At 48.5% G+C, this 17,300-nt stretch overlaps 4 protein-coding genes across 4 annotated transcripts; 1 reads left to right on the forward strand and 3 right to left on the reverse strand.

The window, feature by feature from the left end:
- Positions 1-1,294: 1,294 nt before the first annotated feature.
- On the forward strand, positions 1,295-3,452 carry BT62DRAFT_922644 (uncharacterized protein; the record flags this gene model as incomplete). The annotated part of the gene is made up of 12 exons (XM_043184419.1): positions 1,295-1,351; positions 1,410-1,486; positions 1,537-1,631; positions 1,688-1,827; positions 1,887-1,975; positions 2,027-2,060; positions 2,099-2,535; positions 2,616-2,653; positions 2,793-2,953; positions 3,048-3,075; positions 3,113-3,254; positions 3,302-3,452. The coding sequence occupies 12 exons, from the start codon at positions 1,295-1,297 to the stop codon at positions 3,450-3,452; spliced, it is 1,449 nt and encodes a 482-aa protein (XP_043035968.1).
- BT62DRAFT_996620 (uncharacterized protein) lies at positions 3,346-4,877 on the reverse strand (the record flags this gene model as incomplete). The annotated part of the gene is made up of 5 exons (XM_043190596.1): positions 3,346-4,281; positions 4,333-4,474; positions 4,632-4,659; positions 4,708-4,802; positions 4,861-4,877. 5 exons carry the CDS (start codon positions 4,875-4,877, stop codon positions 3,613-3,615), a joined length of 951 nt encoding a protein of 316 aa, XP_043035969.1. The 3' UTR covers positions 3,346-3,612.
- A 1,009-nt stretch (positions 4,878-5,886) lies between these two features.
- BT62DRAFT_936027 (peptidase C14) lies at positions 5,887-7,900 on the reverse strand. Its single transcript, XM_043187052.1, has 14 exons — positions 7,534-7,900; positions 7,394-7,482; positions 7,279-7,339; positions 7,161-7,217; positions 7,038-7,108; positions 6,928-6,984; positions 6,837-6,873; positions 6,727-6,774; positions 6,655-6,675; positions 6,423-6,604; positions 6,296-6,364; positions 6,218-6,236; positions 6,120-6,170; positions 5,887-6,059 (listed from the first exon to the last, which is right to left on the reverse strand). Exons 1-13 carry the CDS (start codon positions 7,673-7,675, stop codon positions 6,142-6,144), a joined length of 882 nt encoding a protein of 293 aa, XP_043035970.1. The 5' UTR covers positions 7,676-7,900; the 3' UTR covers positions 5,887-6,059; positions 6,120-6,141.
- Positions 7,901-9,511: 1,611 nt separating this feature from the next.
- On the reverse strand, positions 9,512-10,806 carry BT62DRAFT_1079325 (uncharacterized protein; the record flags this gene model as incomplete). The annotated part of the gene is made up of 5 exons (XM_043179478.1): positions 9,512-9,766; positions 9,818-10,166; positions 10,223-10,426; positions 10,478-10,641; positions 10,719-10,806. The coding sequence occupies 4 exons, from the start codon at positions 10,804-10,806 to the stop codon at positions 9,864-9,866; spliced, it is 759 nt and encodes a 252-aa protein (XP_043035971.1). The 3' UTR covers positions 9,512-9,766; positions 9,818-9,863.
- Positions 10,807-17,300: the final 6,494 nt, after the last annotated feature.

Raw genomic sequence — 17,300 nt, forward strand, 5'->3', positions numbered from 1 at the left:
GAGCAACCTCCACTGAATGGTCCCAAACAGCCCTCTTTTTCCTCCTCTGTAAAAGGGTATCCCTTCATTTACCGCGGTGGAAGAGCCCCTATTTCTCCGAATTTGAGATCCACTACGACGATCATGTTGCCATCAATGTGGTGAAACGGCTCCCCTAAGATGAAACGGAACGATCCGAGTTTTAACTGGCCTGTCCACTGAGCCTAACAGATTCTGTTGGCAAGTCGTAAATCATGAATCATTGAATACATGAGAATATCTGACAGGAAATTCTTTTTAAGAAACTCTTAGAGGATTTGTGGAATTATCTTGTGCAAAAGAAAAAGTGAAGGAAATTGTCTCTTATGTCAGTAGGTAGACTTTTTGGAGCTGTTTCCATACTGATATTGATACAGAGCACACCCTCTTGCTCATTGATGATGTAGCTGATTGTAGATCAACATCCCCCTATGTTGGGAATCCTGGGCATTGCGCAGGGTAGACTCCAGGCTAGTAAGGCTAGATAGAATGAACTTGTTATTCTACAGCTCCTACAGAGCTTGTATTTATACTCTCCAGGCTTATATCTAGAATTTACTACAACTTTCTTTTTCTCTCGAGCTTACTCATCAACTCTCGGCATGATGCTGGATTGCCCTTTCTAGAACTTTCCGGCAAAATCCCAACACCCTAGAGTAGATATGTTTGAGAGAACTTGTCACTTCGATAATGTTGACGTGCCCGGTAAACATGGCTAGTGAAGGCAAGTAGAAGAAATCTCCGAGCAGAAAATACTCTCCACTATTGGGTGAAGTCGCGTGAGCATCACGATCATGATGGCACGTTACTGCGCATGCACGTGATCTGACCTTTTTCTTCGTCATCAGCTATCGTCGTGGTTACGCCATTTGCGCTGCAGGCTTATCCAGGCGCGTTTATTAGAGAGAAATAGCAAATCTCTAACCTAGAGAATCTCTTGCTAAGCTCTCACGGTACCCAAACGGCCCAGGATTTCTAATTCTGGGACACAGGAACCCTCCAAGCCAAAATCAACGAGAGTCGGGGGAAAGCATGGGCGCTTGGAAGGGGGTATTGATATGCCTCTGGATGTCTGGTACGAGGTAAGTGTACTGTTATGACGATAACGGCGAGAGGCGAGGACTGAGACAACTTGTGGCAGACATTCGCACATCTCCACCCGTTGGATTTGCTGCACCTTGCGCGGTCAACAAAGGCCTTTCGCGTGATCATAATGAATAAATCCTTATCGTTTATATGGAAAGCTGCGTGTGTGAACGCGTCCTTACCCAAGCCGATGCCAGGATTCTCAGAGCCAGCCTGGGTTGATTTGCTGTTTGAGCCAATCTGTCACGTATGTCTGGCGCGCGATTCACACCCACAAATATCTGATTGTATTCATCATTTTGCAGCTTTGTTATAAGAACATCTGTCGTACTATCGGGTTTGGATTAGGGGTTCGTATTTGCTCAAAATGTTATGAGGATGGGTAAGCCTTTCCTAATGTTCTTCTGGTATGCGCCGCTTACCTTGCCTCAGAAAAAGTCTCGCTCAAAAGTATAATATCCTCCTTGGGTGTGCCTCCGAGCATATCTCCGAGCATATCTTGAGTATGATCCCTCGCAAGTACGGAAGTTGGTATTCATCTTACCGTCGGATCTACCTCATATGACTTACAAACGGTCCCCAGCTCGTAAACCTTACAAGAGAAAATTCATATATTTGAGAAGAGATGTTGACAAAGTCAAAGCCCGTATCCTCTCGCTTCCAGAGCGCCAGCTCGAGGCCTACTCCCGGCAACGGCAATTGTATGTGAAGGAAATGTCCGAGGTACATGTAGCCATCCCTCTTTATTTAATTAATCCATTTTGCTAATCCAGTTTACGTAGCGTGTCTATGCATGTAAAGTATGGTTCCAGAACGAGAGCCGTAACAGAGAGATGGAATTGACAAGACTACGGGAGGAGAGGAAATCAGCGTAGGCCACATCCTGCACAGAGAAGCAGATAACTGACAAGTTGCTATGCAGCATATACCAGAAACTCGTAGACCTCGGATATGAGGTAGACCTGGAAAAAAACGAAGATCTTCATTCTTTCAGAGAGCATCGACTGGTAAAGCAAAGCCGCCCGTTGCCGGGGTATTTATAGTTTATGCAGTCTGGGACAATATCCGTGACGAAATGGTTGGTTTCATGGAGGCTATAAGGGACAAGCGTCTCGAGCGCGAGCACAAAGAGCTTGTTTTTGTTCGGAAGGGCATGTCTGTTTCTATTCTGCGGACATACAAAAACTCTTCCGTCGGGTTTCCGTACACCACAATTCTCCCCTCTCTACCCGACTTTTACGAATTTGCGCCGGTGAAAGCGATTCTTGAACTTCCAAGCGAGGTAGTTGTCGACACGAAGAGCTTCGATGATGTGGTTCCCCAGCTACCTTCGTTATGCCAAGAGTGGCGCGAGCGAATCCACGACCAGTTTCTGCGGGTTGCAGGCCATCCGCACCCTTTATCGTTGACCAGTTCGGAGGAGAAGATTGAGTGGGTGGAGCTTGCATGGAACGTCTTTATCTGCAAAGGATCTTGGCACAGAGGCCATCAAAAGATGCTTTTCTGCCCAGGGGTCTTGTCGCATGTGTGCTGTACGGTGCAGGAGTGCGTGCGCGTTGATAATTCTTGGACAGAACCATATGACGAGAATGTCAAGTGCGCTGCGCGTGACTATTTCTCGGAGAATGCACCAGATTACCTGTGGCATTGACGTGAATGGAATGGGGGGAATCTGTTTTGTGACCCAGGAATGAGTTGGACGACGACGGAGGTCATACGATGCTTGGAATTCGATCCCGATACGACAACAGTACATGATATGGACAAGCCGCTACTGTATTATCGATGCAAGATCTGCCGCAAAGAGTGCAACTATCAGGATCCTAGGATATACGGATGGCGCACGCTTGTGAGTTTCACCTGGGCTTTCCTCTCCTTCGGACGTCGATTGAGGTGTTTTTTTTTTGTCTTTCTGATCAGGTGAACCATTGTTGTGGCCGTAGGCACAACGCCGTTCCGACCAAACCCATCGTCTTGACGCCCTAAGATTTTGAAACGATGACTGTAGGGAGTGTGAGGACAAACAAGAAAATAGGGAAGTACAAGATGGAGGTTGATGAGCTCGTCTGGTGCTGCGTTCACTGCCGTGATTTGTCATCAGAGGGCAATCCTACGACGTTGAATAAGATCCAGGGACATCTCGTTAACAAGTGCGTTTTCTCGGTTCCTTTCTTCCGCATCCTCACAAAATCATCAGTCACTCAATTGCGAAACCTATCATCAATCAAGATTACTATGAGAACTTGGGTGCGGCTCCGGCGCATTCTACTTTTAGATGCTTGTTTGAGAAGTTTAATGTGCACGGCACGGGTCCTTTGATAGACTACGATAGCGACTTGGACCTGTAACACGCACTCTGTGTCCGCATCGAAAAACTTCAAAATAACGCCAAAGGAATATCGCTACAATTTCAATATGTAGAAAATCATTTTGTATTAGTAAAGCACTAACAGCAGTAACGTCGACAAAACAGAGGAAACAGCATCAACAACCAAAAAAAAGTGTCACTCAGCGCGAATTAACCTCGACGCCATGAGGTGGCCCGCCCCTCCTTGGCCTTCCGCCGCCTCGCCGCCCGTATCCGCCCCAGCCATTGACATATGCTCCAGGACCCATGAGCCCAACACCCCCCGGCTCTCCAAACGTGGCCACGTTCCTTTCCCTCTCCTCCTCCCGTCGATTCCTACCAGGGTGTCCTCCCCTTCCTCCGCCCCTACCACCGCCTCCTCCACCTCGCACCGGCGCAGGCGTCAACGAATCAAAGAACGACTTTTCCGGGTTATACGCAGCTGGTTCTTTCTCTTTCTCCTCCTCGTCGCCCTTCTTCGCTCCAGGCTTATCGAACCGCGCGTTGCTGCCCTCAAAGTCGAAGTCGGTGGTGGGCACTTTGATCTGCTCCTTCTGTTGCGGGTGGCGGCGACGGTTTGCATTTGCATTCCCCGTATTTGAGACCCGTAGATCGCCGAGGGCCCGCTCGACAGTCTCCATGGACGCTGCGGCTGTATGGACTGGGTTTGCGCGTCGGTTTTGTTGTTGGAGACGGGGCGGAGCAGGAGTCGGTTCTGGCTGAGTCGGAGGAACTGGCTGGGGCGGCGGCGGTTGCACGAAGGCAGGATTGGGCACTGGGGCTTGGGAATACGGTGAGTATCCGGCCGCGATAGGAGGACCAGCAGAAGCCTGGATGATGTTAGACACCAAGGAAAAGAACAATGATAAAAAATAACGCACGTTGATGACAGCAGGATCATCCTGGACGTTTTGACGAGCAACCTGTTGTTGCTCATCTACCGTTAAATCCTTAACCTCAGACGCCCGGAAGATGATGTATTCGTAGGGTTCTTGTACTGGTGGTATGAACTCTGCTGCAGGTCTGGAAGGCAAATAAGAAGATCAATACCAGCCGACAATTTTGGCAGAGAAGGTTCCCCATCCGTCCGTAGCATCCAGGCTCTCTAGGGGCGAGGAGACGGTAACGACCCGTTCTCATACAAAACACGCGTCACTCCAACAAAATCACCAAAACTCACCTCCTACTCTCCGTTCCCATAGAATACACTGTAGAATGGTCAGGACCACCTTTTGCCAGCTACTGTCAAAGCTCACCCTTCGACAACTGAATGGTCGACGCATTCGGGTCAATACCCGCCAGGATGCCTCGGTAGCGTACGTCCGATTGCGATACAAGCGAAATGGGTTTTCTGTAGCAGCAAAAACTGAGTATATGTGAGAGCAACAGCAAAAACAAGGCAGCCGCACCCAATGTAACTGGCCATGGTGGAATGAGAAAGAAATGTAAATGGATATGTCGCTTTGTTTGTTTGACACCGAGGGCGGGAACCAACACCACCGCTTTGGGAATAAATTGCCAATTTAGGACATAACATCTGCGGCCTTAGCTCTCCTGTTTTTCTCCGAGTTTCTAGATCAATGATCCGGATGAAGATAAGTTTTTTCAATAGATTTAGGTAATTCGGAATTTGGAAATCGGAAGTCCCTGTGTCGGGCGATTATCGATAAATTGTTCACGAATCACGCCTCTCGCGCATCAGGAATGATATCTAGTTCGTATGTACCTATATTCCAAAACGTTAGAGAATTTTTAGACGCGCTGCTCGGATGGTGGACAATGGACAATGTTCGAGTCGACTGTTTGATGCAGGACCTGGCGCTTGCTACCTAGTAGACGGCAGCTTTGAAGTGTCGCACAACGCCCACACCCCATAGCAGGAAGAATTTTTCTCACCGTGTCATGCTAAATATTGCCCAAATTTGATGATCGCAACGAGAAGGAATGTTCCACTCGTATTCCGACGTCCATAGGCCGGATCGGCAAACGCAACCAAGGCGCTCCAAGATTTCTCGATAACGATTTTGGAGCTGGTCGTGGCCTTTGCACGACTTCCAACAGAGAGCTCGCGGTCGGTATGTATGTTGTACTAAGATTAAAACCATCTGTATAATAACTAATTAAACAGCTATAGTAAATGTACAAGTGACATTCGTAGGTTTGCAGAATTACACGGCGCAGGCCGGGTGAAGATAATGTAGTCATGCATGAGTGATTCGTGAGAGACATCAAAAATGTAAATATTGTTCCCCCACTGCCTGTTCTTGCTTGGAGGAACCGGAAGTCTCGAGAGGCCAGGAATGAGGGCGAAACATGCTTGTCGGAAAGCATATGATGGCATGAGATGAAAAGCCGAGGCTGATGGCACTAATCCACGGGTTCTTGTAACACAAAAGACTTCTTCATGTGCTACGAGCAAAGGGAGATGAAAACGTCACAAAATATACTGAAATAGGAAACGTACCAAAGGAGATAGACTCGAGAACTGGGGAGTGAAGTGAGATATATTTCAACGAAACCGTACGGCCAAACAAATACCTGTGGGTTTTGTGATGCCCTCTTGAACAAACCCCTTACATGGTTTCGGATGACAGAATCAACGCTTTGACTAAAAGACATTTTCCTCAGATATTTTGATCCGCAATAAAACGAGAACGCAACCGCCCACCTGACGCTTCGATAGAGGTCCTTCAAAATCGGATGTGGTTCTTTCTCTGTACTAATTCAGTAAAATTGTTGATCAGCGTAACGGCAGTGGCGCCTTACTCAGCGTCGCAACTAGCGCCTAGACCACCCAAATGTGAGCTCACACGTAAACGACGGCAACAAACATCAAAGATTTACCCTCGTCAGCGATCCACCATGTTCGTTCCCAAACGCTGACTGTGAGTCTTTGCACGCGGAGATACAAAGCTTACAAGTCATCATCAGAAAAAAAAAATACAAACGGATCTAACTGGGAGTGACGTACCACATTTCCTCCATCTGTGCGCCTTGTCCGAGTACAGTACCCATCGCAAGTACTTGAAGAGGATCGTTTCTCCCTCCGATTACCGACGGACATTGACATAAACACTTTCTCGAACGCTAACATTGTCCAAGGCTCAGCAAATGCTTGCGCGGTTTCACCAGGTTCCGGGAAGGCCTCTTTGACTGAGCTCGTTATCAATACCGATATCTGATACATTTCAGTAAGATCGCACCTCTCCTGCACAGACCACGATCTAAATGGGCGGTTAATTTTCGCAAGTCTGAAGGGTTAGAATCAAACATACATGTGCTCTTGAGGTTGTACGCCCTGTTACATCGGTGGTGGCAGAGATCTAAAATGTTACCTCACATAAGGAATGGTGTCAGGGATGCAATGACAGGAAGCTATCCGTACCCAAAACAGTACCGCTATGACAGCAATCAAAGACAGCCTTGTAGTAAGAAATATCAACGCCAGTTGGTGACACTGAGTACGAATGACTCACCGTTAGCCTTGCTTTGGGAACTGTCGCGATGGGATCAACAAGAATACGCTTCAGATCCTGTTGATAGTTAAGAATGGAAGTCGGTAACACTAAAAAACTCGAACACTGACGTCACCCCTCATAAGATTATCATGGATATAAGCGCTGGGTCCTTCGTGTACAGCATCCATTGGTACCAAGTCTGTTCGAGTCGAAATGGTGAGATGACATGAATTGAGTTTCAGAAGACCAACATTCATCTTTTTCGACTGAGTCGCCTTGTGCGTCGAGCTGCACGCAGTGTCCCGCGTCTGTTACCATACCATCAGAACGCACAGGACACGTGAGGAACAAAGAAAGAAAAAAACTAACACAGGATGAAATACCCCCCCCCGGGTGATGGGTCCTGGACGAGCGCTTGCAGTTCACGTACCTGTGAAGATGGAAATTCGGCAAAGCAAAATTGTGAGCACCTCTTGTGCCGTACCATATTAATCCTCGTGGGTTTCATATCATCCTCTGTGCCAGGTTCATCGACCAGGATCGTGATGTCCTTCCTCTGGAAGTGATATTTCGCTGAAGTAATTACTGAGCCGAACAAGAGAGAAGCTGAGAAGAAAGGCATACTCATCAGTAATTCCATAGTATTCTCAACATCTGAATGCGTTCCACTAAGTCGCGCGTTAATGGGTCCATGTCCGTACTCAATTCCGATGAGGAGGGCTCGTCGAGTTGGAGAAGAAGACGCGTCGCTGACTGTGGAAAGCATGATTTATTTAGGTCGACTCGATGTTGGGAAAAATATAAGTTATGGAGGGGGGTCCCGCTTTGGTATGGTCCTGGGGCGGAGGAGGAAACAATGTCGAGCGTGACCATTTATATCGAAAGTCGGGATCTGTGGGGCAATCGCGCATTGCCAATACAGTGGATAGCTCTGGAAGGAAGGTGAAACCGGACAATTGTAAAGTTACGGGTAGTGCGACCGACGCGCATCATGGGCTATATGGTACTTACGTCGGTAGGGTGATTAAAGATAAAACAGAAAGAGAGCACACGGATAAGAGGCGGATCAAGATGTAGATCATCAGTAGATCTTGTCCCATGTAAGGGTAAGGGATATGACCCAGCGTCGGCTATCCATCCTCGATAACTGGTCAGTCATCCGTTGTCTAGTTTGCAAACCGTAGATGAAATGATTCTCGGTTCTTTGAATTCTTGCCCATCAGCTTCGATTGACGAAGGTGTGCGACAAGACTCTGAGACGATCTGATCTTATCATCGACATAGACCCCGAAGCATCGTTATGTGCGCTCCAGAACAATTAAACTGTTCACAGATGCTGATGAGTCGACACCGTGCCTATGTGTATGGTTGGCGACCCAAGTTCCCGAGACAGCCGTATATTTGGTTGCAAAGAAAGCAAAACAACTACTCAGAGGCGCCTTGTATAATGCCTTAGTCGAACATCTGCATCAACACGAAACCTAGTGGCCAGTGCAGTGAGATGCCGCAACAGTAGATGGGCTCACAACTTAAAACGAGTAAACCAAGTGATCCTGTATAAGTAATCGTCAATTCTACTTGAAAACGAGGGCAGCGGAAATCTAACCTACATCCACTTCGTCCGCGGAGTATTCCACGGTAGCAGTAATACGTTCTTCTAAAGAGAATACGTGGTCACTGTATATTTGTAGCCTCAAGCCACGGTACCATTGAGGAATAACTCTAAGAATCATCAGCAAGTCGGAAAATTCAAGATCCAGAAAGGCAATTGTTGCCAGAGTCAGTGCCGTATTAATCAAACCAAGAACACTGGCACTGCAGTCATTCGGTCCACAGTAGTATCACAAATTTGAAATCGATGCAACCGTCGAAATTGAGTGTCTTGATACATGGTAGCTGCTGTGAACAAACAACTTCCTCGTCCAGGAGAACGCGGCGATGCCTGAGATTGAGCCGTGAGCTCGTTGAATAATTTTGAACCCTGCCCTGAAGCACACGTGATCTTGACGCGTCTGACCGACTGGCAATATCAGTCTGGGATTTCCACTGTATCCACCGTTCCTGACGCTCGAGACGCAATGGTAACTGACTGCAGGCTACCAATTTCACCCGAACTTGGTCCACTTGGCTATCTATACCTGAAACAGAACATTGTTAGCTCCGCAGAATGATGTTTGCACCGGCGCTGGACCATGACCGTGACTATTGGCCTGTATTGAACCCGATAGCTGCTGAGCACCATTACCAGCCCTGCCTCTACAATTTCTAAGCTCGCATTTTAATGTCTATCCCGTTTGATTGCCTAAGTTGCTGATCTTATTATTTCCAGTGAAGAATTTGCGGTGACTTAAGTATCCTTGCGCTTATTTCCTGGATCATGGTGTGTGAGAGCAGAAAGTGGCCTTTTACCATTAGAATGTTTCTCGCGGCCCACGTCATGGCGACAAACGTGCACTGTTGAACTGTTGCCTTGTGATCACCCTCGAAATGCGATTCATTAATGCAGAGCAGTTTCATCGAGGAGACGGTCGCAGGTCACGGTTGATTTAGTGGAGGATCATGATGTCGACAACGACGATAGCGGGACAAGGATGCCCGAGAGCCTGCAAATAGTAGGATGTTGCCCGGCCCCCCGTACGAACCATCTCGTTTCATGAGACATTCCTAAGCAGCGTCGCAATACATCAACAATGCAATAAAAATGCATATAGTGATGATACTGTTGGATGACGATTTGAAACCGTGCGGGCGGCTTTCAGGAGAAGAGGGAACAGCAGGAAGCGCCTCACAGCCAGTCTTTTTGATCATTGTCGAAGCGAACGATCATAGATGTAATATCTCAAAGATTGCACTCTTGCTGTTCGTCGGCGTTATCAAAGTCATTTGTATACGATGAGCTGCTACGTACCTAGCATGCCCAATCCGAATCCAATACTGCAGAATCGCCCCAACGTTCATGCACACCGAGTAACCTTCACTGAATGATCCCAAACAGCCTTCTTTTGCTCCTCTGTAAAAAGGTACCCCTTCATCCCAAGGTCATCTCCCTTCGCGCCCAGACGAAAAATGCCTTTTTCACCATCAAAGAGCGCAAATAGCATATATTCTGCGGACTCCTCGGGGGAGATGGCTTTCAACCAAACGAACAAGCTGATCAACGGAGATAAAAGACGTAAAGCCCAGTGTGCCGGCTGCGTCTTGACAAATCCAGGGTGGATATGCGTGAACGAGATTTCGGGATTGCGTTTCGTGAATTTCTGAGAGTGATATAAGGGAAGCGGAATGTTGGGAAAGAAACAAGACAGACCCCTACCATGATATCGTTGTACGGGCCACTCACCAATGTAGCGCTGTATGCCGTGTACGAGTGTTTCAGTCTCAAATCGTTGACATCAATAGGGCGCCCCATTCCAGACGCCGAGATCGACATGACACTCGCATCTTCTCCGGCATCCTTCGCGTTCCTCAACAGGCAAAAGCTCATATGTATACTTGAACCGCGGATAATACCGCAGTCCTAGCACCTTGTCAATCCCTTCCTCTGTATCCTGACCAAAAATCTGCGAACCCAGCACGACATAACGAGGTAGTTGATCTTCGCATGGCGTGTGGAGAGATCCGTTGCCGTATCTTTGATGTTTTCCATCAATTCGGCATTGCAGAATACGAATTCTCGGAGCACGGGGTTACCATCTGTTGGTGTGGTGGTGGGGAGGGAAGCCAAGGTCTTCTCTGCTGATGCGCGATTGCGGATAATGATGACAAGGTGGATCTTCCCTCCAGTATAGTGGGCCATTCCTCCCCTATACCAGATGTTCCTCCCACAAAAACCGCCGCAGGAATGTAGGAAGAGGAGAACTTGGAATTGGGCGCTTTGGCCGTAGCGAGATCAGGCATGTTGGATTGTGCAGGACAGTCGAAGTATTATATACTCCTTCATGACGAAGTTCAACAGCATAAAGTCAGTTGGTGCAAGCTTGACATTTATGTTGTAAGTAGAGAGCAGAGTAATGTACAGAGGATTAGAATTAGCCTCTCAGGAGAGAGATGTTCTACTTAAATACATTTTGTATTACTTCAAGATCTTTCTACGAGATACTAAATAAGTCCGGATCACGATCCAAGTCAGCTGCTGCTGACTGGCATCGTATCTTTGAGTATGTTCTTGTACTCACTCAGGATTGCTATCCCAACACTCCCCCTCAATTCTGAGTTCCTAGAATACCTGCAGATAAATACTCATGTAATGGTCTTGGTAGGCCTTTAGTGAATATATCCATTAAGTTCTCTTCTGATGTGCAGTGCTGAACTTTGACTTTGTTTGAAGCCATGCACTCACAAATGAAGTGGTGCCATATGTCTATATGCTTCAATTGTGCATGGAATATAGGGTTCTTGGCAAATTTGATTGCTGATTGGTTGTCGACGAAAATAGTCATTGCTTCATAAGGTGGCAATCCTAATTTGGTTAAGAGTGCTCATAGCCAAATTACTTCCTGGGTTGTATGTGTGAGGGCCATATATTCTGCTTCCATAGTGGATAAGGCTATGGTGGCCTGTTTCTTTGAACTCCAAGTAACAGCTCCCCCTGCATAGATACAGACATAACCAGATGTTGATCTTCTATCTGTTCTGTCTTCTCTCCAGTCTGAGTCTGAATAAGGTATCAGCTCATCCATAGTCTCTCCATATGTGATTCTGAAGTCTAGAATTCCTTTCAGATAGCAGAAAACTCACTTCAAGGCTGTGACATGCTCAGCAGCTGGATTCTGCATGTACTTGCTTAATTCAGTGACAGCATGTGCAATGTCGGGCTGGGATCCATTGGCCGCATACATTAGTGATCTGACACCAGTATGGTAATATTGCTTGGTGGCTGTGTCAATGCCTTGTGGGTCTTCTGTTGGAATTTTCTCTAGCCATACATTCAGGTCCATAGGCATTTTGACTGGTTTGCAGTCATTCATGCCCATTCACTCAAGTACTTTGAGAATATATGCCTTCTGAGATAGAGTGATAGTGCTCTTGTCCCAATTCCTGTCTATCTTCATGCCCAATATATATTGAATCTCCCTCATGTCTGTGACATTTAGCTCCTTCTTAAGCTCTTCTTTTATTTTAGACATGGTTTCATCATCTGGGGCAAGCAATGTCATGTCATTGACATGTACAGCTGCAATTATGGGATCAGAACTCATTTGTCTGATGTACACACATTGATCACTGATCAATCTGGTGTATCCAAGTCTCAAAAATGTAGTATTTAATTTGTCATTCCAAACTTGGCTAGATTGCTTGGGTCCATACAACATTAATTTGAGGTGTGTCATTTTTCCACTCCTATCTGAATATTCAGGTGGCTGTGCCATGTAAATGGATTCATTGAGTTTATCATTTAAGTAAGCTCCAACAATGTCCATTCCATGAATGATTTGGTTTCTTTGAGCAGCAATTGCCATGAGTAGGTGGAATGTGTCCAGCCTGACAACTGGTGCATATGTCTTGAAGAAATCAATGCCAGGTACCTGTGAAAATCCTTTTGCAACAAGTCTGGCCTTGTACCTGATGATTTTCCCATCACCATCTCTTTTCAATCTGTAAATCCACTTGCAATCCACAAGTGATCTGTCTTTGGGTAATTCTTCCAGCTGCCATGTGCCTAGAAAAGTCAATAGATTGTATTCTTCATCCATTGCTTTCTTTCAATGATGCCAGTCTGGCCTTGTCTTGGCTTCTTCAAGGCTTAATAGCTCATCACTGAGGTTGTCTGCAGTTTTCCCAATGCATGCATAGTCTATTGCAACATTTATGGCTTCCAAAGATGATTCTTCTGAGGTATGCTGTTGTTCCAATGTTTTCACAGCTCATGCACTTGGATTATGAAGTGTCTGGTAACTCAGTTGAGTCTTTGATGTGATCCAGGCTGATTTGTCATGTAGCTCAATCATTTTCCCACACCATATTGAGAACTTTGATTTGATTAATGACACATCAGGGGCTATTTCCCCTTTTGGTTCAGCATTTTCAGCATCCATGGAATCATCTGAAATGCCATCATTTTCATTTGGAGTCTGCTTGACTTTGCTCTCTGTGTTACGATTTTTCCTATTTTCCTTCCTTTTTACCCCTATTTATGCTTAGTCATAGCACGAGACATGCTTAGTAAGCACCGTCGACTGAAGACAATGACGCTCGACGATACACAATTACCCTTTTATGTACGACAACGATGCTCAAGGACAACGGGCACCATGGACACAGACCAATACAATTAGTAGTTATATTATTAGCATCACCTGTATGATATTTAAGACTAGCAGCTCTCGCTGGGATACCCCAGCTTCGAGCTAAAGTTTATTCACACCATTCTACCTCGAGTCTACTTCTGACCTTGAGTCACACCGTTCGGATATACATATAAGTGAACTCAGGTGATTCCTCGAAGTGCGAAGGAACATCTGTTTATCACGTGTATCAGTCCACGTGACGCTTGGGCTTAACAATTAGCTCGAAGCTTTCATCTTCCCTTTCTCAAGCCCAATTGTGCTGAGAAACCGAATGCCGCCAGTAACAACCGCAGACCTAAACCATGACTTCTTCGAGTTAATAGCTTCCATCATCGGAACATTACTCGGTCTCTTAGCCATCATCACCCTTTGCCGCGGACGACAGTCAGTAGCAGCTTGGATAGTCAGGCACTATCAGGCGTTCCAACACATCCAGCAAATTCTACGCAATGTAACCCCCGATCTCCCCTTCCATGACATCCCCCCCTCCGCCAGAACGTCCTTCTTCCCACAAGGGGGACCCGTACCAGAAGCCAGGAATAGCAACCCGGATCAGAGGAGCCTTCACGAGGAGGAAGGACCAGAACACCCCTGATGACACATCAGAGACCGCCACCCTGCTCTCACAGGGTTCCGGAACCCGTGGATGATGAACGTCGCTCAGGAGCCCGCCGAGGTCTCCAACTACGTCACTCCAGCAAGTTCCCCTGAGCATTCCGCCTCCCCAGTTTCCTCAGGGATTGGAAACTGTGCTCGGGACTCCCTTGATGCCGCTCGGATGGCTGCGGGACCCCGCGAAAGTCCCGACCCCGCCCAGAACCCCCCCGAGACCCCCACCGAGCCAAACTCCAGCTCCAGCCTGTCCGTCAGCAGGCTGGGGATCGACAATCCGCGAGGAAGGGACATTCATCCCGACTACGACAATGCGGACATTGCCATCTCCGCAGCAGGGGATCCGTATCGACACCTCCACGTGGGAAGTGAGCCCGAGACTGGAACCGCCAGCGAAAGGGGAAGAGCCGCTACAAGAAGGATCATACAAAGGATATTCCCGGAGTGGGACCTTAACGTCCCCTTCGACTACGATGAAGCAGTTAGGCAGCAGCAGCAGAATCAAGAGCGAGAGGAGGCAGTTAGGCGAACTCAGGAGGAGCTCGCCGACTACGTCCGAGAAGAAGCCCGAGAGCAGTATGAAGCCGCAGAATACGACCGACAAGGACGAGCGCAGAGAAGGAGAGAAGAGGTCGAAAGAATGGGTTCAGCCTCCTCTAGGGAGTATGAGCTCCGTACCGATTCCGGATCCCCTTTCAGGGAGCCCGACTCAGAGGACGACCCATGGACGGGACCTGCCAGTATCGTCAGCTGGGACGAGGCCATTAGGCGAGGAAGAACAGGAGAACCCCAGACCGTCGACCTCGAATACCCCGCCCGCACCGACACCATCTCGTCCGACGCCGACTCCGTCCTTGGAGCCTATGGGCTCCGAGTACCTGACAATGCCCACGTCTCCGACAGGGCTCTCCAGCGATTCCTGGGTAGCAGGGTTGCTCGACAATTTCTCAATCCCGAGTTCCAGCGACTCTTCAGCCGCTATAGCCGAGAACTGGAGGAGACGAGAGCGCACGGAGGAACACGCTACAGTCGGCTCAGGAGCCCTCCCATCGCCCGAACCAGTGACCGAGGAGACGACGGGCCTAGCACCCAAGTTAACGGAAGGGTCCCCGACGACCCTTCGTCCTCTCGTACCGTCCATTTACGACCAGCCCGTCAATTCCCTCCTCGTGGAAGGGGACAGCGGGGACGAGGGCGACGAGGAGGACGACGAGGACAGTGACGACCCATATCAGCAATGACTGGAACGGGCAGGGGAAGATACAGACGAAGAAGCACTGCGAGAAGAGATTGAGAGGGCCAGGGGCAAGGAATATCAGGAGTTGTATGAGCAGGGGAGGAATTACTTATGGCAGGACATGCGCTGGCAAGCGACGTCCTTAGGACTTGAATACAGGTATGCGACCGGTGCTGAAAAAGAAAAAAATTCTACAGTATGCCGCGACGGAATACGCATGGAGAGAATACGGGTGACGGCACCTGGAAGACCCCCTCATGCCGATACCCCCGTATCGGCCCAACAATGAACCAAGAGCACCAGCGCCAATGCTGCGCACCCCCCCCATACCACCAAGACGAGCCGTCTACGTCACCCCCTCTATCCGGAGTCGGCCCGACGACAACCCGTCAATCCGAAGCACGGCTTCACGGCTCACCTGAACAAGAAATCGACTGGCATGGCAAGCCGCTCAAAGCCAAAATCCCTGGACCGGCAAAGGAAGTCGGCTCCTCGGTGGACAACCTCCCCTGGACCAAGCAGAATCAAGTGGGAAGGACCCCATTCAGGACGACCCCGAGGCGGTCTGCCTCGGATTTACAGTACGAGATGGGGTAATCGTTCGGGTAACCGACCCGAAAGGGAGCCCAGTCGCAGATGATAATTCCCTACATTCCTTTCCTGGACCACCCACGGAATGGAAACAACCACCGTTCGATGGGTGGCCCAACCCGATGGGGGCACTCCCACACAATGCCAACGTCTTACAATGCCACCCTGACCTCCTCCGAAAACCGCGTCCCTTCAAAGGGGCCTCTGACGACATTGACCGATTCCTGGTAGATTGCGAACAGTACTTCGAAGTTTATGTCGGGTACATCAGAACCGACATGAACAAGGTCGCCTTCGCCACCTCCTATCTAGAAGACAAGGCCAAGACGTGGTGGATCCTTATTTCCCTGAACTTCCGATCCACCACCAGGGACCACTACCGATATCCCTCGTGGCCAGTCTTTAAACGCATGCTGAACGACAAATTTATCGATCCTGCTGTTCAAGAAGTGCATAAACAGAAGATCAAGGAATACAAGATGGGAGATAAGGCGGCCACTGATTACTTCGATGAGCTGGAACGGCTCGCCAAACTCGCGGGGATCAGAGAAGATGTTGCGAATGACGGGAGAATGGTAGAAGCCCTCAAGCAGGGAGTTCCATCCTCGTACCTTACGATGATCTCAGCCATGGGTGTCAAAATACTGATGCCCGTAGGCTACGACGAATGGAAGGAGAGGATCGTCGAAATGTACAAGGAGAGGCAAAGGCAGAAAGCGGAGGCATCGACCTTGCAGGAATATGGCAAGAAGTCGACACCGCCAACCCCGAACAAGTCGGGGCAAACTGTCGGGAAACCATCAGGAACTCCCATGACCGCGAACTACGGCACCCAAAAGACTGGAACGGGAACCACTTATACCGGCGCCGGGAAGCCAATGGATATCGATCGAATGAAGAAGGAAGGAAAGTGCTTTAACTGCGGGCTGAAGGGCCACATGGCCAAAGACTGCCCAAAGAAAAAGCGAACCCGCGAAGACATATGGGTGCAGATCGCCGAGTTGCAGAAAGAGGATGAAGAACTCGGCAAAGAAACCAAGATAGAGGAGGTAAAAGGGGGGGCCGACTAGTGTGCAATTCCACTAGGTCGGCCATACAAGTTCACGGTGTGCCAATCCCAGCTGCTAGCCGGACTGATAGTATTTCTGTAGTTACTCCTATGTACAAAACGCATTTGAATATACCCACAGTTGACAAACACACCGAAGAATTGCAAGAACAGACTCAAACGCCCACGGGCCGAACAGGGGCAGCGAGCCCCAAATCATGGCTCAAACTGTTCGACACTGAATGGACCTGGAGGGCCATCAAAGAAGCCAAAGACAAAGCAACGGCAAGGGCCACACTTAGGAACTGGATACATCGGACCAGGACCGAAGAAGTAGTAGACGAAGTAATCGAAGGGATAAAGAAGGCAGAAAGATGTCGAGCCTTGGAGTGGCTCGACGAGCTCCGGGGACCCCGACGATTCGTCCGACGAACGAAAACCATGGGACGAGACCTCATCGTAAAAGCCAGGATCGAGACGCTAACCAATCGAACCTCGCATGAAGTAACCATGCTCGTAGACAGCGGGTGCACTGGGAGCTCGATCAATCGAGCCTTCGTAGAAAAAAACCATATCCCAACCTGCGCCACAGCCGCCCCAATCCCGGTCTTCAATG

This window comes from Guyanagaster necrorhizus, assembly GCF_019112545.1.
Source record: "Guyanagaster necrorhizus MCA 3950 unplaced genomic scaffold BT62scaffold_29, whole genome shotgun sequence".
In the NCBI taxonomy this organism is placed as follows: domain Eukaryota; kingdom Fungi; phylum Basidiomycota; class Agaricomycetes; order Agaricales; family Physalacriaceae; genus Guyanagaster; species Guyanagaster necrorhizus.